Genomic DNA, 19,291 nt, shown 5'->3' on the forward strand with positions numbered 1-19,291 from the left:
GCGCTTGCTCATGCTTGCATGCACAAACCCAGGCTCACACGTGCTCGCACATGCCTGCACACGCATGCCAGTGTGCTGAGGAAGCCCCCCCCCCCCCCCAAGCCCTGCTGCTTCTCTGGGAGTAATTAATTAACAACCGTGCCAGGTATTAAAGGCGTTTGGTCTAATTACAGATGTTTCGGGGTGACACAGGGTCCATTGAGGTGAAAAACGCAACAAAGCGCCAACATCGTCCCCTTTCCGGCTTGTTTGGGGTGTTCACATCCCGCCTAAGGTGGGTGTTAACTCTGGAACCTACTGAGGGCCGCGGGGGGCCGGTCCCGCTTCGGGTGGCGGGGGGTGATGGGGATGACGGGGTGTGACGTGGGGTGTGACGGGGTGTGACGGGGTGTGACGTGGGGTGTGACGGAGGCCGGAGCGCGGTGGGGCAGAAGGGGCTGGGGTGGGCCCGGCAGGGGGCAGTAGTAGGCGGAGCCGGGGTCCCCCCGCGCGGCTGCCGGCCTCCCCTCTCCTGATTGGCCGCCGCTGCCTCATTATGCTAATGACCTGCGTCTCGCCGGGGCCAGCCTGCTGACGTCACCAGCCCGCGGGTTGTTGGGGGGGGGGGGGGGGGGGGCAGTGCCGTGAGCGGAGAGGCCCGGGCCGAGCCGAGCGGTTCCGAGCGGTTCCGAACGGCGCCGAGCGGGGCGGGGCGGGGCGGGGCGGGGCGGCGGGCGCCTCCCGCAGCGGCGGCGGCGGCGGCGGCGGAGCGGGCCATGGCCGCGGCGGGCAGCGGCGTGGCGGCGGCGGCGGCGGAGGCGGGCGCGGCGTTCAGCACCGCGAACAGCGGCCGGGTGAACGGGCTGAGCCGCCCGCCCGGCGCCATCGCCATGAAGGATCACGACGCCATCAAGCTCTTCGTGGGGCAGATCCCGCGTAACCTGGAGGAGAGCGACCTCAAGCCGCTCTTCGAGGAGTTCGGCCGCATCTACGAGCTCACCGTGCTCAAGGACCGCTTCACCGGCATGCACAAAGGTACCGGGGGCGCCGAGCCTGCCCGCGGGGCGCGACCGGGGCGGGGAGCGGGGGGGGGCGGCGGGCAGAGGTGGGACACCCGAACGGGGGCTCCCCTCGGGTAGGACGCCCTGAGGTGCAGCCGTGGTCTGAGTACCCCTGAGATGGGGCACCCTGGTATGGGGTGTCCCAGAGGAGGGGGTGCCCCTGCGGTGGTGCACCTCTGAGGGGGGACACCTCTGAGGTGGAGCACCCAAACACGGAGCACCCTTGAAGTGGAGTTATCCTCAGTCTGGAGGTAGCCCCTAAGGTGGGGATACCCCTGATGTGAAGGTACCCCTGAGCTGGGGGCACCCTGAAGGTGGAGGTGTGCTGGAGGTGGGGTTCCCTGGTATGGGGTACCCCTGAGGTGGAGGCACTGGTATGGTCACCCTGGTATGAGGCACCCCTGGGGTGAAGGTACCCCCGACGAGGGGACACTCAGGTGTGGGGCATCCTGGTTTGTGACCCCCCCCTAAGTCTGGGGTACCCCTGAGGCAGAAGGCACCCACGTAAGGTGGAGGTACCAATGGGATGGGGACACCCACTCAGGGTTTGGGATGAGGAGCTGCCATCTGGCTTGGGGACACCCCCGGGGTCAGAGCACCCCAGGGCTACAGCACCCCAGTGGAGTTTAGGACATGTGCCTGGACTGGGGACACCTGTCTGGCATCAGGGCACCCACCTGGGATACAGGCACCCACTGCAGATGGAGGCACCCATTTGGGATATAGGCACCCACTGTGGATGGGGGCACCCATTTGGGATGCAGGCACCCACTGTGGATGGGGCCACCTATCTGGGATACCGGCACCCACTGCGGATGGGGGCACCCGTTTGGGATACAGGCACCCACTGCGGATGGGGGCACCCGTTTGGGATACAGGCACCCACTGCGGATGGGGGCACCCATTTGGGATACCGGCACCCACTGCGGATGGGGGCACCTGTTTGGGATACCAGCACCCACTGCGGATGGGGGCACCCATTTGGGATACAGGCACCCACTGTGGATGGGAGCAGCCATTTGGGATATAGGCACCCACTGCGGATGGAGGCACCCATTTGGGATACAGGCACCCACTGCGGATGGAGGCACCCATTTGGGATACAGGCACCCACTGCGGATGGGGGCACCCGTTTGGGATACCAGCACCCACTGCGGATGGGGGCACCCATTTAGGATACAGGCACCCACTGTGGATGGGGCCACCTATTTGGGATACAGGTACCCACTGTGGATGGGGCCACCTATTTGGGATACAGGCACCCACTGTGGATGGGGCCACCTATTTGGGATACCGGCACCCGCTGTGGATGGGTGCACCCATTTGGGATACAGGCACCCACTGCGGATGCAGGCACCCATTTGGGATACAGGCACCCATTTGGGATACAGGCACCCACTGCAGATGGAGGCACCCATTTGGGATACAGGCACCCACTGTGGATGGGGCCACCTCTTTGGGATACAGGCACCCACTGCAGATGGGGGCACACATTTGGAATACAGGCACCCACTATGCATGGGGGCACCCATTTGGGATAGAGGCACCCGCTGCAGATGGGGATACCCATTTGGGATGCAGGCACACACTGCGGATGGAGGCACCCATTTGGGATACAGGCACCCACTGTGGATGGAGGCACCAGGCCTCTGAGAGCCCCCAGGACCAGGGCTGCCCAGCTGCACCTGGCACAGGGAGCAGAGCACCTGAGCAGAGGTGTGCCGAGGGCTGCATGTGTGCACTGCTGAGGTCCCTATGGACCCCCCCGCCCCATAAGCCAGGGTCTGTGGCGCTGGAGCAGGGTCAGGGCACCCTGGGTGTCACCCGGACAGGATCCTCCTCACCCTGTCACCGAGCGCCTGTGCCACGGGCAGCGCCCACATCACCGGGACTTCCTGGGAAGCTGAGACTTGGTGCTTGTGGATGGTGCCCTCGGGCCATGGGGCAGCCGCCGTGAACCACACCATTCTCATCACCGCGCCCTCCCGAATGCCCCCGGCTGTTTCCGAACCGCCCGTGTGCCACAAACAACGGGATTCACACCTCGCCAGGGCCCCTCGGCGCCTCTTCCAGCACGGGCTTCAACTGCTGCGGCCCAGACACACGCTTGAACTGCGGATGTTCCTCTCATTCGAGCACCATCCTTCCTCCCGGAGAGCCTCTGGAGCGGGACCGCTCCGGCCCCAGCCCTCCCAACTCCTCCGGAACGCCTGGGCACCAGCCACGTTGTTGCTGTAGGGGAAATGGGGAAGAAAACGAAGGAATAAAGAGCGGCGAGGAGGAAGCCAACACGATTACGGATGGTAAACACTGGAAATGGCACCGGGGCTGACGCGAGCTGCTGCGCTGACCTCCCCTTTCCACCCGCAGTGGGATAATGTTTAACCAGGGGGATCTCTCCTTGCTCCCCGCGCGGGTTGATGTCCCCAGCACCCTGCGGCGGGGCGAGGGACCCTGTCCCTTGGTGTCCCCCCGCACCACTGTCGTGCTCCCTCCCCTCCCAGGCACGCTGATTGTACTTATTAAGAGTTATTAATACTTAATCAGCTGGCGGATTTAATTGTGCCAATATTAAAAATGCATCAATGTCAATTTTATTCATTAAATATTTACTTTGTTGAAGGGAAACTGTTTTGCTGCTGTTTTAATATCACTTTCAGGCACTTTTGGATGTGACCCCAGCAAACCGGGGGGGAAGCCCTCGGGGAGGGAGCAGTGTGGTGGTGGCACAGGGACCGGCATGTTCCCGCAGGGACGGAGAGGCGGAGGGGAGAGGACCGGACCCGGTCCCTAGGGCTTGCTCGTCGCCAGCTCCGGGCAAACGAGTGGCGTGGCAGCGTGAGTCAGCGTGGGAAAACCTCACCCCAGGCGTATTCCTGGTTCCCAAAGCGCCAGGATGTCGGAGGAGCCGTGCCTCATCCCGAGGAGGATGCTCGGAGCTGGGAGCAGCGCGGCGCCCAGCCACGATGCGTGGCCTGCCCGGACGCCTGGAGATCTGCTTCCCTGAGGCTTCAGCTGCAGCTTCCCCCAGGGCGCCGCTGCTGCCCGTGTGCTGCTGCTGCTGCCCTGCTCCTTCCTTCATCCCACTGCTCCAGCTCCCATCCTGTTTCGGGGCTGAGCTCTGGGCCTGCTGGTGGTGGTGCCCTCTTGGGTGCCGGGGTGCCACGGTGACAGGGTGCTGGATGTGATGGTGCTGGGTGCCAGGGTGCCACAGTGCTGGACATGATGGTGCCAAGATGCTGGGTGCCAGGATGCCAACAATGCTGGGTGCTGGACATTATGGTGCCACGGTGCTGGGGTGCTGGGTGTCAGGGTGCCACAGTGCTGGACATGACAGTGCCACGATGCTAGGGTGCTGGATGCCACCTTGCTGGGGTGCTGGGTGTCACAGTGCTGGTGTGCGTGGTGCTGGATATCAGAGTCCCAGGGTGCTGGATGCCACAGTGCCACGGTGCCAGGGTAGGAGGTGCTGGTGCCAGGGTGCTGGGGGCCCCAGTGCCACATTTGTGTGCTTGGGGCTGGGCATTAGGACACTGACCCTGTCTCCCGGTCTCCACAGGCTGTGCCTTCCTCACCTACTGCGCCCGCGACTCGGCCCTGAAGGCGCAGAGCGCCCTGCACGAGCAGAAGACGCTGCCGGGGGTGAGTGACACCGGGGTGAGCTGGGGCAGGGCACGGGGACGGGGACACGGACCCGGGGTGCGGGAGCAGGAGCCGCTTCCAGCGGCCGCAAACCAAGGCATCGATTTTGCTGGCTCCCGCGTGTGCTGCGCTTTCTGTGGGCTCCGACCTCCCGAGCTTAACAAAGTGAAAATAAATATTTAATTATTCGCCTAAATAAAAATCAATAGGGCCGCTGCTTGGCTGGGAAAGCGCCGGGCCCCGGGAATATCCATCCCTGCCTCGGGAGCGCAGAGCTGACGGAGCAGAATGAGGTTCATGTCCTGAGCCGCGCTCTCACCCATGGTTTAGTGCATCAGTAGGTTTAAGGTTTAACAGCCCACTTTGGCACCCTAAAGGAGGTGCAGGTTCGGGCCCTGCCTGTGGGCGCGGGGTTGGGACTTGCCTTCATCCCTTCTCATCACACGCTCTCTGTGTGTACACGCATGGGCGAGGTGTATGGTCGCTGTAGCTGCTCACTTCTCACCCTGCACCCCTGGTGCGCGGGGTGAGCACAGGGGTGCACGTGTGAGTAGGTGCTTGCAGGTGGGTGTGTGGGCATGTGCCCATGTGGAGGACGTGCCTGTGCACACCCCTCTGTGCAGGTGTGCATGCAGCGGTGCGGGGTGTGCATCCGCCAGGGCACACAGCCGCAGCAAGTGTGCACACCCCTGTGCTTGTTGTGCTCACACCCCTGTGCCTACACCCCCTTGTGCTTGTGCCCACACCCCTGCAAGCTCTTGCACACCTCCTCTGCACACCCCTCTACACTTGTGCACACCTCTCTCTGCTTCTGTTTACAACCCTGTGTGCTTGTATATGCGCCCCTGGGTTTATGCACACCCCCTGTAGCTGTGTACACCCTCCGTGTTCGTGCTTATACCCACACGTGCCTGTGCACACCGTACAGTTGTGCACTCCCCATGTATCTGTGCGCGCCCCTCTGTGCTTGTACACCCCCCCCCGTGCTCGTGAGCTCTCTGTGCTTCTGCACACCGCTGTGTGCTCCTCATCACACCCCTGTGCCTGTGCACAACCCCATGTGCTTGTGCACACCCGTCTGGACTTGTCCACATTCTCTTATACTTGTGCACACCCCTCTCTGATTGTGCATAGCCATGTGTGCCTGTGAACACTTCCATGTAGCAGTGACAGCCATGTGTGCTTGTACTCAGACCTGTACCAGTGCTCACACCCCTGTACCTGTGCTCACCCTGTACCTGTGCTCACACTGTACTTGTGCTCATACCCCTGTACCTGTGCTCACACCCCTGTACCTGTGCTCATGATGTACCTGTGCTCATGATGTACCTGTGCTCATACCCCTGTACCTGTGCTCACACCCCTGTAAGTGTGCTCATGCTGTACCTGTGCTCATGCTGTACCTGTGCTCATACCCCTCTACCTGTGCTCACACTGTACTTGTGCTCATACCCCTGTACCTGTGCTCGCACCCCTGTACCTGTGCTCACCCTGTACCTGTGCTCATGCTGTACCTGTGCTCACACCCCTGTACCTGTGCTCACACCCCTGTACCTGTGCTCATACCCCTGTAGCCGTGCTCACCTGTACCTGTGCTCATACCCCTGTACCCGTGCTCACCTGTACCTGTGCTCATACCCCTGTACCTGTGCTCACACCCCTGTACCTGTGCTCACACTGTACTTGTGCTCATACCCCTGTACCTGTGCTCACACTGTACTTGTGCTCACACCCCTGTACCTGTGCTCATACCCCTGTACCTGTGCTCACCTGTACCTGTGCTCATACCCCTGTAGCTGTGCTCACACTGTACTTGTGCTCATACCCCTGTAGCTGTGCTCACACCCCTGTACCTGTGCTCATACCCCTGTACCTGTGCTCACCTGTACCGGTGCTCATGCCGTACCTGTGCTCATACCCCTGTACCTGTGCTCATACCCCTGCACCTGTGTTCACCTGTACCTGTGCTCTCCCTGTAACCCTGCTCACGCTGTACCTGTGCTCACACCACCTGTACCTGTGCTCATACCCCTGTACCTGTGCCCACCTGTACCTGTGCTCATACCCCTGCACCTGTGTTCACCTGTACCTGTGCTCACCCTGTACCTCTGCTCACGCTGTGCCTGTGCTCACCTGTACTTTTGCTCACCTGTACCTGTGCTCGTGTCCCCGGGTGTACCCCACTCCGGGCAGGCCCCGCCCCCGGCGCGTCTTGGGGGCGTGTCCAGGCTCGGAGGGGGCGTGTCCCGACCGAAGCCCCTCCCCTCGGCTCGGCTCGGCCCGGCTCGATTCGGCTCGGCTCGGCGGGGCTGCGGCCGCCCCTCCCTCCCGCCCCGCCTCCCGCGCGCCGCTGCGCGAGCCGAGCCGAATCGAATCGGGCCAGACCGAGCCGAGCCGAGCAGAGCCGAATCGAACCGAGCCCCCCCGCCGGGTCCGGCCGGCCCGAGCCGAACCGAGCCGAGCGGAGCCGAACGGAGCCGAGCCGGGCCGGGCCGGGCCGGGCCATGCAGCTGCCGCAGGTGCCGGCGCCGGGGCCGCGGCCGCCCGTGCTGTGGGTGCCCGCCGGGTCCAAGATCCTCTGCATCGAGGTAGGGCCCCGCCTTTGTCTCCACCGGCTCGGCCCGGGGTCTGCACCCGCCGGTGCTCGCAGGCGGGCAGGGGTGGATGGGGGTGATGGTGAGGGCGGTGGATGTGCGGCCGGGGATGGGGTGTTGGCGGGGGGGGGGTATTTGCACCCGGGGACGTGGTGTGTGAGCGCGGGTGATGGTGAGGAGGGTGCATCTGCACCCAGGGGTGAGGTGGCTGTGTTGGGAGGGCGGTTGTTGTTGGTGAGGGTGTATTTGCACGCAGGGATGAGGGTGGTGTGTGTTGCTGTATCTGCATCCAGGGATGGAGAGAGGGTGTTGGCAGTGGGGTGTTGGTGAAGGGGGTGTATCTGCACGCAGGGATGCTCTGTGTGTGAGTGTGGGTGTTGGTGAGGAGGGTGTATCTGCACCCAGGAACGGTGTGTGGTGGGGGGGGTGGTGAGCAGGGTGTATTTGCAGGCAGGGATGGAGTGTGTGCATGCCTGTGTTGGTGAAGAGGGTACATCCGCACCCAGGGATGGGCTTGTTTGTGTGTTGGCTGGAGGGTGTATTTTTCCTCCGGGTGTTGTGTGTGTGGTTGCAGGTGTGCAAAGGGATGTGCTCGGGGGGGGGGGGTGTTGCACCCACACGTGGTGCAGGGGTGCGTGCGTGCATTGGCAGGGGCACAGTTTTGCCCCGGGGTGTGCACAAGGGCGGTTGCACCCAGGGATGGTGAGTGTGCGAGCGTGCCAATGGCTCCGTGCGTGTGCCAGCGGGTGCTGAGCGTGTCTCTGCACCCAGCGATTGTGCGCGCGGCGCTGGGCTGTGGGTGTGCGTGGGCCTGGAGGTGGCGGTGCTGGGGGTGTGTGCACGTGTGTGTGCGCGCCCGCTGGGTGTGAGCAGGAGCACGTGTGTGCATGCGGGTGTTGCTGGGCTCCCACATTGTGCGCGGGGTTCAGGTGTATGTGGATGGGTTGTGGGTGCTGCTGGGGGGTGTCCAGCGCCAGGTGTCCACGGCGCTGCCGGGGCCCCACTGTGGGTCCCACCGCTGCAGTGGGGAAACTGAGGCAAGGGGTGTTGTGTTCCTGCCTGGTACGGGGGTGTGTGTCTGTGCTTGTGCGGGATCCACAGCTGCAGGGAGGGCCCTGTGGGTGTGAGGTGGGGGTGCGGGTGCTCATGAGGACTCGGGGTGTGCGGTGTAGGGGTGTTGTGTGCGGGTGTACACAGGGCTGGCCTGGGGCGGGTGTGTGGCTGCACGTGGGTGAACAGCGGTGCTAGGGCTGGTGTACACTGTGTGTGGGGCTGTGTGGGTGCAAGGTGCGGGTGCAGGGGGGGCTGAGGCAAGCGTGCCACTGTGGGTGGGTGTGCGTGGAGGTTGCATGTGCTGTGTGTGGCGCTGCGCTTGTGCTCAGGGCTGTGCAGGAGTGGGAGTGCGGCTGTAGGGGGTGTGTGGTTGTGCGTGGGGGTGTGCTGGGATGGTTGCGCGCCTGCGCAGGGTTGTGCAGCGGTGCGACTGTCCCCAGCCCGGCTGTGCCCTCTTGCTGTGAGTGCACCCCCAGGACTATGGCAGGGTGCTCCTATGATGGCAGGCTGTTCCTGTGGTGGGAGGCTGCCTGTACCCAAGCGCCTGTCTCCCTGCACTGGGTGTTGGCTGCCTGGAGGTCCTCAGGGTGATGCAGGCACCAGCCTCCCACAGGCACCCGCTGCTCCAGCACCACCCGGCACCTCCACCTCGGCTCACTCGGGTGCGCAGTGGCCTCATGGGTGCACTGGCTGTTGGGTGCAAGGAGGAGGGTGACCCCGAGGAAGGAGCTCTACCCCCTGCCCAGGCTGCTGGGGGGCTCCGAATTTGGGTGGGGGACAGTGACAGTGCCCAAGCAGTCAGGAGGTGGTTCAGCAACCGATGGTGACCCCCTTGGCTGTTGCACTGTGGTGGTGTGGCCATGGGGTGCCATAGCCGGTGCTCTGTGGGGCACCCATAGGGTGCTGGTGGGTGCTGGGACACCCCAGACAGGATCTCTGGTGACACTGGGTGCATTGGCATGGCCCTGGAGTGTGTGAGGATGGGGGGAAAATGGGTGAGCATTGAGGGTTGGATGTGTGAGTGCTGTGGGGTGGAAAGGGGGGTGGTGGGGAGATGGGGATGAATGGGCAGGTGTGAGGGTGCTACGGGGGTGGACGGATGAATGGATGGGTGGATGGGTTTTGGGGGTATGGGTGGGTGCTATGGTGGTGGGTGGGTGCTATGGTGGTAGATGGGTGTTATGGTGATGGGTGTTGGGGGATGAATGGGTGAGTCTTGGGGTAAGATGGGTGGATGGGTGATTGTGGGTGTCAGGGAGGGATGAGTGGATGAACGGGTGGATGGATGGATGGATGAATGGGTAGGTGGGTGGGTGTCAGGGGGTGGATGGATGGGTGTCAGGAGCAGGGGGAGATCGCTGGGTGGTTGGTTGGGTGCCAGGAGTAGGATGGAGGCCTGTTGGGCAGTGGTGGGTGACTGTGTGGGTGCAGGGGTGCTGTGGGGACAGAGGGAGAGGTAGGCACCATCCCCCTGTGCCCAGGAGGGGTCTGGGTGCCCACATCATCTGCCTGTGCCATGGGAGCTGGCGCCGGGGGCACTGAGCACCCCGGGTGGGAACGGGGTGATGCCGGGGGTACCAAACCCCTTTTCCAGGGGTGTCCCCAGGCTGGGGCTGTTTGTCCCGGTGCGGTGCAGGGCCCTGGGGAAGGTGAGCTGGTCCCTGAGGTCTGACATTTATAAACATCAGCCGCTCCCGGAGAATCAATACAGTTTAATAACCAGCGAGCGGAGACGGGAGACACATCAAAATGACACTCTGCGGCTCCCTAAATGTTATTCTAAATCATCCTCGCTGCCTTTATTGCATTAAGCACACAGCAGCAGGCCTGGAAATATATTCCATCGGAGGCCATGCACTGGGAAACGGGACTGGTGGGTCAGCGGATGGGGGCAGCTCCCACACCCAAAATTGGGGTCCGTCCTCCCGGCCGCAGCAGGGACATGGGAACAGGGGGATGCTGGTTCTGCTGTCACAGCCTCCTGGCTTTAGGGTGAGCCCCTTTGCAGGGGATGGGGTGGATGCCTGAGGGACGGGTGACACGAGGGCAGCTGGGTGGCCCCATGTCCCTTGGTGGCTCCTGGGGACTCGGTCCCCTCCCTGGACCATCCCTGGCTCTGCGCTGACATTTCTCCCTGCGTTTCCCTGGAGACGAGACGGTTGCTGTGGAAACCTCCCTCCTCCTCTTCCTTATCCATCCTCTTCCTCACCCTGGGATGGGAGGGGGGCCCTGATGCTGCCCTCACCCAGCCCCTACATTTGTTGCCCCCTCCGTGGGTGCACAGGGGGACCCCGGGGTGGGGGTACCCACCCGAGCGTGCTCGAGCCGTGTACGTGTGTGCACACACCCGCCCCGTCATGCGTGACATCCTGCCGTTGCCGTGACGACCCCATCGAGCACATGGCTCTGGCTCTGCAGCATCGCGGGGGAAGCACGCTTGTTGCCATAGAAACGGCCGTAATTGTAGCGTTTTTCAGCTAAAAGAGGGGGAAAAAGGAGGGGGAGAGAGGAGGAGAAATGGCTCCGCGGGGCAGCGGGCCAGGGGTGTGCCTGGCGTGTCCTGCTGCACACGCGTGTCACAGCCGCGGGTCCGCACGGCGGTGACGCACGGTAGGAGGCCGGAGTTGGGTGGGAATGAGGCACAGGGCCGCGCTGGTGGCGGTGCTGCCAGGCTGGCCGGGTGCTGCTGCTGCCTCTGCAGTCCTTTGCAGTCGAGGAAAGCGGGCAGGCGGCCAAGGCTGGCACCGGCGGCCCGCGGGCGCCTGCGGCACCAGGTGCCCATCCTCGGGTGCCCGTCCCCGCGGCCGCAGTAGCGCCCTGTGCCCCTGGCACCCCCGGTGCCCTGTGCCCACGAGCCCTGGCTCTGTTCTTGCAGGTCCCTTCCGTGCTCCCTGTGCCAGGCTGGGGCCAAATCCTGCCGTTCCCCATGGAAAGGGTTGGGGAGGGGGGCACGGCGCCACCACTGACCGCCCGCTCCCGCTTGTGTGTTGCAGATGAACCGCCCCATCCAGGTGAAGCCGGCCGACAGCGAGGGCCGAGGAGGTAGGTCCCCCCTTCCCCAGCTGCCCAGTGTAGACAGGGGGTCAGGGCCACCCATAGGGTGACAGGGGGCATGGTGGCATTATGGAGGCTGCCATGGGGAGGTTTGTTTGCAGAGAAACCCCCAAAGGAGCTGCCTGTGCTGGTGGCATCCAAACCCAAGCGCAAAATGAATGTGATCTCGGCTCTCCCTGCCTGCCCAGCTCGAGAGAGCGTCTTGATGTCATGCTGGGAACATCCTGACGTCATGCCAGGAGCATCCCAATGTCATACCCGACATCTGACAGCCCCTTTGCCTATCAAACAGCCCATTTACCCACCTGCAGCTGACTGTGGGGACCCTGCAGAGCTGGGGTGCAGGAAGGAGTCAGCCACACATGGCCTGAGCCCCTCTCAAACAGAAGTTGCCACCTCCCTCCCCCGGGGTCTCCATGGGGCTGTGCTGCTTCCAGGCTGAGTCAATCATCTGGGCAAACCTGCAGGAATTGGATGAAAGCCCCCAGCGTTACTGGTGCCGAGGGCTGGGAGCACTGGGATGCTTGCATGGGGCCGCTGGCCCTGGGCTCGGACAGCTGGGATGGATGTTGCCCTGTTAAAACCATGCTGTTAAACACACCACGAGCTGCTCCCAGCACATCCCAGAGGGACCTGGCAGATAAATCACCCACTTACCGAGTGTCACTGGGGAAGGGTTAAAGATGGATGGGGCAGTTCGGGCGCCCGGCTCCGGGCCCCTGTCCTGGGCAGCAGCGCTCCCCGAAGCCGCCCTGGCTGGGAGATGGTTTATGTTGAACAGAGAGCACAGGAGCCCTATTCCCCGAGCTGATCCTCCCGGTTCCTTAACGGGCGGAGCATTAATTGTCTGCTGCCATTATTTATTTATTTGCTGGCGGGGCTCCTGACAGGGCACCTTATTCTCTTTGTCAAAAGCCATTAGCGTGCGGCGGGAGCGCGCGGCCGCGAGACGGATGCTGCTAATAATCGTGAACTACTCATTATTTACTCTCCCTCCCTCCCCTCGGGGCTGGGTTATTTATGTCCCCTGGGCACGGCCCGCGGCTGTGGGTTCTTCTGCCAGTCGATCACGGGAAGGCAATCGCTGCCGGTTTGCGGCTCCCTTTGTTTCCCAGCCACAGCGGTGCCGGGGGAGCTGGGAAAAGCCCCAGCTCCCGGCCCTCAGGCGGCTCTTTCCCAGCGTCACCTCCTCCTGCCGGGGAGGTTTTCCCACCCGGAGCCGGGTGTAGGATGGAGGTGATAAACCCCGCGCCGTGGCTGCTGGATCGGCGGCGCCGGCGTTACCCGGCGCTTCCCGCGTCCCAACGGGCTGGGTTTTGCTTTTAGAAGACAGGAAGCTCTTTGTGGGCATGCTGGGGAAGCAGCAGAGCGAGGACGATGTCCGGCGCCTCTTCGAGCCCTTCGGCCAGATTGAGGAGTGCACCATCCTGCGAGGGCCCGACGGAGCCAGCAAAGGTGGGCAGCGGGGTGAGCACGGTGCGGTGAGCACAGGGCGGTGAGCACGGTGGGGTGAGCACGGTGCGGTGAGCACAGGGCGGTGAGCACGGTGGGGTGAGCACGGTGCGGTGAGCACAGGGCGGTGAGCACGGTGGGGTGAGCACAGAGAGGTGAGCACGGTGGGGTGAACACAATGGGGTGGGCACAGTGGGGTGAGCACAGGGCGGTGAGCACAGGGGGTGAGCACGGTGCGGTGGGCACAGTGGGGTGAGCACAGAGGGGTGAGCACAGGACGGTGAGCACGGTGGGGTGGGCACAGTGGGGTGAGCATGGTGGAGTGGGCACAGTGGGGTGGGCACGGTGGGGTGAGCAGGCAGCACCAGCTCCTGCAGCGCCCAAGTCCAACCTCTCCCATGTCCCCTCTCTGCCTTTAGGTTGTGCCTTTGTGAAGTACGGCAGCCACGCCGAGGCACAGGCTGCCATCAACAGCCTGCATGGCAGCCAAACCATGCCGGTAAGTGCAGGCTCTCACCCTGCCCTGTTCGACCCCGTGCTGCCTGCATAATCCAATCACCAGCTCATTTGATCCTCTGTCTAATTGGATCAAAATCCTACAGACCAGCAGTTTGTTGGCCAGATCACCCCGAGGTTCATCCTTGCCCGGGCACTGGGGATGGTGCTCAGGGCTAATTCCCTCCCCGCTGCAGAAAGGGGCTGTTTAATTAACGCCGAAGGTCAAAACTGTGAATGAGGAGGGGAAAAGGGAACGGAGGTCAGGGAGGAACACCGGCTATAATTAAACCTCGCATCGATTGCTGGTCGCTGCTGCCAAGGCGGCAGCATCCCAAGGGCTGAGGATGCTGCAGCCGCTGCGAGCTGGCTGGACCCTCCTGGAGCAGGGACACGTCCCGGGGGCATGGCCGGGGTCCTGCCGTCAGCCCCATCTTCCCCCCATCCCAGGGAGCCTCCTCCAGCCTGGTGGTGAAGTTTGCGGACACGGACAAGGAGAGGACCCTGCGGCGGATGCATCAGATGGCCGGGCAGCTGGGCATCTTCAACCCCATGACCATCCAGTTCGGCGCCTACGGGGCCTACACGCAAGCGGTAGGAGCCGGGGCTGGCCAGGACCTGGGGGGTTTGGGGGGGTCCCGTGGCTGGTGGTGGTGGTTGTGCCTGCAGAAGCCTGCATGGGATTGTATCAGTGCCAGTGAATGCAGATGCCCATCAGGGTTGGTGCATCCCCATTTATGGGCACCACAGAGGGTTTCACCCCCTCAGGTGAGGATGGAGGGGGCAGGGGTCACCTTTTCTAGTGTCGCCTGTCCCTGAGTCCAGCAGCGGGTGGCATCCATCCCTCATGTGCGGGTGCAAAGAGGGAGATGCTGATTTATCCTCCCTGCTCCCCCTTCTCTCTGCCTCTCTCTTTCCCCTTTCCCCCCCTTTCTTTCCTTAAGATCATGCAGCAGCAGGCAGCCCTGATGGCGGCTGCGCAGGGCACCTGCCTCAACCCCATGGCTGCCATCGCGGCCGCCCAGATGCAGCAGATGGCCGCCTTCAACGTCAGCGGGCTGGTGGCTGCTCCCCTCACCCCATCTTCAGGTACAACCCCCCCCACGTGCCCCCCGTCCCGCCCAGCGCCCCCATGGGGTGTCACTGACCTCTCCGTGCCGCAGGTACGAGCACTCCCCCCGGCATCAGCACGGCGCCGGTGCCCAGCATCGCCACGCCGATCGGCGTCAACGGCTTCAGCCCGCTGCCGCCGCAGACCAACGGGCAGCCCGCCTCGGAGACCATCTACACCAACGGCATCCACCCCTACCCAGGTACCCCCCCGCAGCCGCTCGGCTCCCGCTGCGCTGCGCACCCCAGGAAGGCGCTGGGTGACCCCCAGCCGTGCGCCCGGCCCCACCGGAACCCTTCCTCCCTTGGCATCGCTGCCTCTGGTCTCGGCTTCTACGGAGCGGCAGGAGCAGCTCTGCCCCCCCGCGGCCGTGCTCGGCCCGGAGCCTTCTCCCGTGGGATCTGTCCGTCTGGGGGCTCCTCTGGCTGATTCTCTCTTCCTTCTCCTTTTCTCTTCCCAGCTCAAAGCCCCACGGTGGCAGATCCCCTCCAGCAAGCCTACGCAGGCATGCAGCACTATGCAGGTCTCAAGCTTTGCTTTGCTTTCTTCCCTCTCTCCCCTCATTTGCTCCTCACCTTTTTGGGGGGCAGGCATCAGCTTGGGGTTGAGCCACAGGTTTGGTGCGGTGTGCTTGCTCACGGATTAATGCAGTGAGCGCCGGGTGCCGTACCCCGGCAGGAGCTGCGGGGCAGCGAGGGGGTGATGCTGGTGCAGAATTCCATCCCCTCGTTCCCAGCAGCACGGATGTGCTCCCAGCACGGCCCTCCGTGCGGGTTTTGGGTGGAGGAACCTGAGTTTTAATGCCCATGGGGGAGAGCTGGCGGCAGTACCAGGAGAGGGGGCAAGGTTTGGGCGGTGATGGAGAGCTGGCTCCATGGCGGATCCTGCTGCTGGAGACAGCCATGGAGGCACCAAGATATCAGAGATCCTCGAATGTTCATCGTGTGGCCGAATCTGCTGGCCAGGGAGATGGGCTGCAGGAAGAAGGGACTCAAAGCATCCTGTGGAAGTCCGTCGGGCCCGGCAGCCATTTCTTTAGGAGCACTACCAGCGACGTTCAGATTTTCCACAGAAAATCAAGTTTGGACTCCGAATTGTTGGTTTTTTCCAACCAAAAGTGCCGGCTTTCCTCAGCCTTGAGGCCATGTTACTGCTGCCACCGCTGTGCCCCTGGGAGAGCTATTCCTGCATCCCTGCCGGGGCGGCGCTGGGGTGGGAAGGGCAGAGCCACGAGCCCGGGGCAGCAGAGGCAGCTCCATGGAGGGTGGCAGCGGGGCCGCCCCTGTTCCCGGCCCTGCGCAGGGCTGGGTGGGCGCCGGGGCCTCAGCTCCACGTTTCTCTCTTGCAGCAGCGTATCCCACCGCTTACGCGCCCATCAGCCAGGCCTTCCCCCAGCAGGCGCCCATCATCCCGCAGCAGCAGCGAGAAGGTGAGGAGTCGTGGGGGGGCACCCGCGGTGGGGCTGGTGGCTCCTGCCCCCCCCCCGGTGCCTCGCGCCTGACGTGTGCCTGTCCCTTGTGTGTCACCAGGTCCCGAGGGCTGTAACCTGTTCATTTATCACCTGCCCCAGGAGTTCGGGGACGCAGAGCTCACGCAGATGTTTTTGCCTTTCGGCAACGTCATCTCTGCCAAAGTCTTTGTAGACCGTGCCACCAACCAGAGTAAATGCTTTGGTAAGTCCTGGTGTGTGGCTCTCCTTGGTGTCCCAGCGCACAGGTCCAGCTCTTCCCAGTCCCCAGCTCGGGGGTCTGGGTCAACATACCAGATCAGAGGTCCAGCTCTCTTCAACGTCCCAGCTCCTCCTCAGCTCCAGCTTGGAGGTCCCGCTCTCCCTGATGTCCCAGCTCAGGGGTCTGTCCGGCTTGGGAGTCTGGCTGTCTCCAATGTCTCACCCGTGGGGTCCAGCTCTCCCCAGCATCCCAAGCTCAGGGGTCGCACTCTCCCCAGTGTCCCAGCCCAGGGATCCTTCTCTCCATGAATTCCAGCTCTGGGGTCTGTCTGTCCCCAACATCCCAGCTCAGAGACTGCCCATGGGTGCATGGTGGCTGGGGCAGTGTGTCCGTCCTGGGGCCGCCGGGCATTTTCATGTCCCACACCGTGCCAGGACAGGACTTGCCCTCCTGCTGCCCCCTCTCCTGCTGTCCTCAGCCCAGTGCCCCCTCCTGCCAGGGAGGGTTGGTCACCGCGTGCTCTGCTCATGTGGCCAAGCGTCACCGCTGCCACCAGCCTGCTCTGGCCTGCAGGTCTGTCACCCACCCTGGTGTCCCTGTGCACCGTGTCAGTCCAGTGTCTTTGGAGGCTCCATCACCTGGGTGTCCCACGAGCCCACACATCCTGTCCTCGTGTCCCCACAGACCTGCTCACCTTGGCGTGCCTGCAGTCCCTGACACTGATAGACCCTGTTGTACCAGTGACCCTGCAGGCCCCATCACCTTGGTGTCCCTGAGCACCACTCCAGTGTTCTGTGGACTCTCTTATGCTGGTGTCCCCACAGAGTCTGTCACCTCCATGTCCCTGCAGACCTTGGTGTCCCCAAAGATGCTATCAGCCCAGTCCCCTGCCATCTGGGGCTGCGCTCCTACCCCACTGTCCCCTGTCCCAGCATTACCCAAGCTGGGGCTGCCTGCGGGGTTTCATCACCTCGGTTCAGTGTCAGCCTTGGATGTTTTTGGTGACAAACCCGTCCTTCGCCCCAGGTTTCGTCAGTTTTGACAATCCGACGAGCGCTCAGGCAGCCATTCAGGCCATGAACGGCTTCCAGATCGGCATGAAGAGGCTAAAAGTCCAGCTAAAGCGGCCGAAAGATGCCAACAGACCCTACTGACCCCTGCTCAGCCTGGCCCTGCGGAGAGGTGAGGGGGACTGGGGGCCTGGTGTGCACCGGGGGACCCGGGTTCTGCTCGTGCTGTGTTCCACGGTGTCCTTGGGGGTCTGCACCCAGGACCATGCGCATGGGTTTGAGCGGGGTTTGTGTCCCTGTCCCCTCCCTCCTCTCCATGCCCTGGGCACAGGCTGAGGCTCTGTCGCTGTTTTGCAGGTTGGGTGTCCCGGGGTGTCTGACGACTTTCCCCTTCCCCAAGTGCAGTATCCAAACCCGTAACTCTCTTTCTTTGCAACACACCCCGGAGGAGGCACAGGAGGAGGAGATGGAGGAGCAGCGAAGAAGAGAGCCATTCTGGTCGTAGCTTTTCTTTCCTTTTTTGATTACTTTTACCCCAAACTGGTCTTGTTTGTTACTGAACGGGAACACGAGCGAGGAGGACGAGGAAGGAGGAGAGCGACGCGGCTCCGGGGCTGAGGTTCGCCGCCGGCCGCGTGCCGGGACTCAACGCCTCCCTCGCCGGGAGACGGGCGGAGGGCAGCCGGGATCCACTTTGTGGCTGGTGGTTTTGAAAGCACTCACTTGCTGCTACCGATTTCCCAGGAGAAACGAGGAAAAGAGGCTCCAAATGGATTCTTAAACCAAAGCCGGTGGGACGGGACCAGCCTCGGGCGCTTCACCTGGAGGATGCTTGGTTGGAAAAGGAAAAAGGAAAAGGGGCAAGATTTGCTTTTTCCCCACGTCAGGGGGAGGAGAAAAGACAAGGATCAAAGTATGTTGGACTTATAGAAGATATATATAAATAAGTATATATATATATATATCCCACGGAGCGGGGCAGCGGGACACGCGCTTCCCCTGCTTGTCACTGGCACAGGGACATAGGATTACTTGTTTCAGAGTCATATCATTCCTTAGAGTTTAGGGACCAAAGGACTATTGCTTTTTTTAAATATATCTATAAATAAATTAATTTAAAAAAATTAAAACAAAACACACAGAAAAAAAAAAAAAAACAAAAAAAAAAGGGGGGGGGGGAGGGGAAGAAAAACAAAACAAAACATAGAAATTGAGGGGGGTAAAAACACCTCGGGTGGGATCTGCTGCGGGCGCTCCCGGAGCGCTCGGCTCCAGGGCTCGGGATGCTCGTGGCTGGGCGGGGGCTGCGGGATGGGGAGGGTTTGGGGGCTGCGGTGGCTCCCGCAGGGAGCGGAGCTGGTCGGAGCCCTCGGTCACCTGCGGGAGAGGGCGAAGCGCTGCGGTTCTTGGTGGCTTCGGGGGGAGGTTGGGGGTGGGGGTGGTTTTTTTTCCAGCCAAAAACAAAACAAAACAACGAAAAAGAGAAAAATGTGAGGTTTCGGCAGAAACGAAGTGCGGTGAAATAAACTTATTTTGTCAAAGTCGGCACCTGGGCTGGTTCTTTGGAGCAGTTGCTGCCGGGTCCCACCACCCAAAGCCCCCCCACAAAGGCACCAGCAGGGCCAAAGCATCCACCGGGAATTTGGTGGAGCCGGGAGAGGAGTGTGGGCTTCTTTTTATTTGCTTTTCCCCAGGAATTCCCATTTTCCAGAGGAATCCCCATGGTTTCGCTGTTCTTTCCAAGTGATGGGAGAGCCTCTGGAGGACCCACGGCCCGTGGGATGTCCCTTCATGGGAAAGTGCCTTCATTTATTTATTTAAGGGGTAAAAACCCCCAAACCCCACAAATCGCAGCAGAACACTGATGGAGCGGGTGGCGAGGGGATGGGTGGTGTCACATCACCCAGGTCTGAGTGTCCTTGGGGGCCAGCGAGCGGGGATGGACACTGGAGTCCCTCTGTCACCTCCCAGGGGCAGGGGACACTGCGGAGGTGACACCGGGTGCCTCCAGCAGTGGGACGAGCGCGCTAGGTCTCAGCCGGTGCCTGAACCTGAACCAGGAGGTTTCTGAGGTTGGCTCCTGCCCTCCTGTACCAGCCCGGTCGGACCCAACGCCTCAGCGCAGTGAGGGCTGCCCCGGGCTTTGGTACTCTCAGCCCCTCAGACCCCA

General features: G+C 62.5%; 1 protein-coding gene and 1 pseudogene across 8 annotated transcripts; both read left to right on the plus strand.

Moving 5' to 3' along the window:
- Nucleotides 1-739: 739 nt before the first annotated feature.
- On the plus strand, nucleotides 740-18,285 carry CELF6 (CUGBP Elav-like family member 6). 8 transcript variants are annotated; one of them, XM_061447425.1, is made up of 13 exons: nucleotides 740-1,014; nucleotides 4,600-4,682; nucleotides 11,323-11,371; nucleotides 12,710-12,838; nucleotides 13,255-13,334; nucleotides 13,781-13,924; nucleotides 14,275-14,419; nucleotides 14,494-14,643; nucleotides 14,902-14,964; nucleotides 15,790-15,870; nucleotides 15,971-16,114; nucleotides 17,138-17,293; nucleotides 17,479-18,285. In XM_061447425.1, the coding sequence occupies exons 1-12, from the start codon at nucleotides 756-758 to the stop codon at nucleotides 17,263-17,265; spliced, it is 1,455 nt and encodes a 484-aa protein (XP_061303409.1). In that variant the 5' UTR covers nucleotides 740-755; the 3' UTR covers nucleotides 17,266-17,293; nucleotides 17,479-18,285. The 8 variants fall into 8 exon arrangements, with proteins under 8 accessions (XP_061303409.1, XP_061303411.1, XP_061303412.1 ...); XM_061447427.1 differs by having other exon boundaries at nucleotides 15,793-15,870; XM_061447428.1 differs by having other exon boundaries at nucleotides 14,284-14,419.
- Nucleotides 5,147-6,647, plus strand: LOC133265709 (uncharacterized; annotated as a pseudogene).
- Nucleotides 18,286-19,291: the final 1,006 nt, after the last annotated feature.

Source organism: Pezoporus flaviventris, unplaced genomic scaffold (assembly GCF_033815535.1).
Source record: "Pezoporus flaviventris isolate CSIRO_AGI_PZ_B2104156 unplaced genomic scaffold, CSIRO_AGI_Pfla_v1 ptg000006l, whole genome shotgun sequence".
In the NCBI taxonomy this organism is placed as follows: Eukaryota; Metazoa; Chordata; class Aves; order Psittaciformes; family Psittacidae; genus Pezoporus; species Pezoporus flaviventris.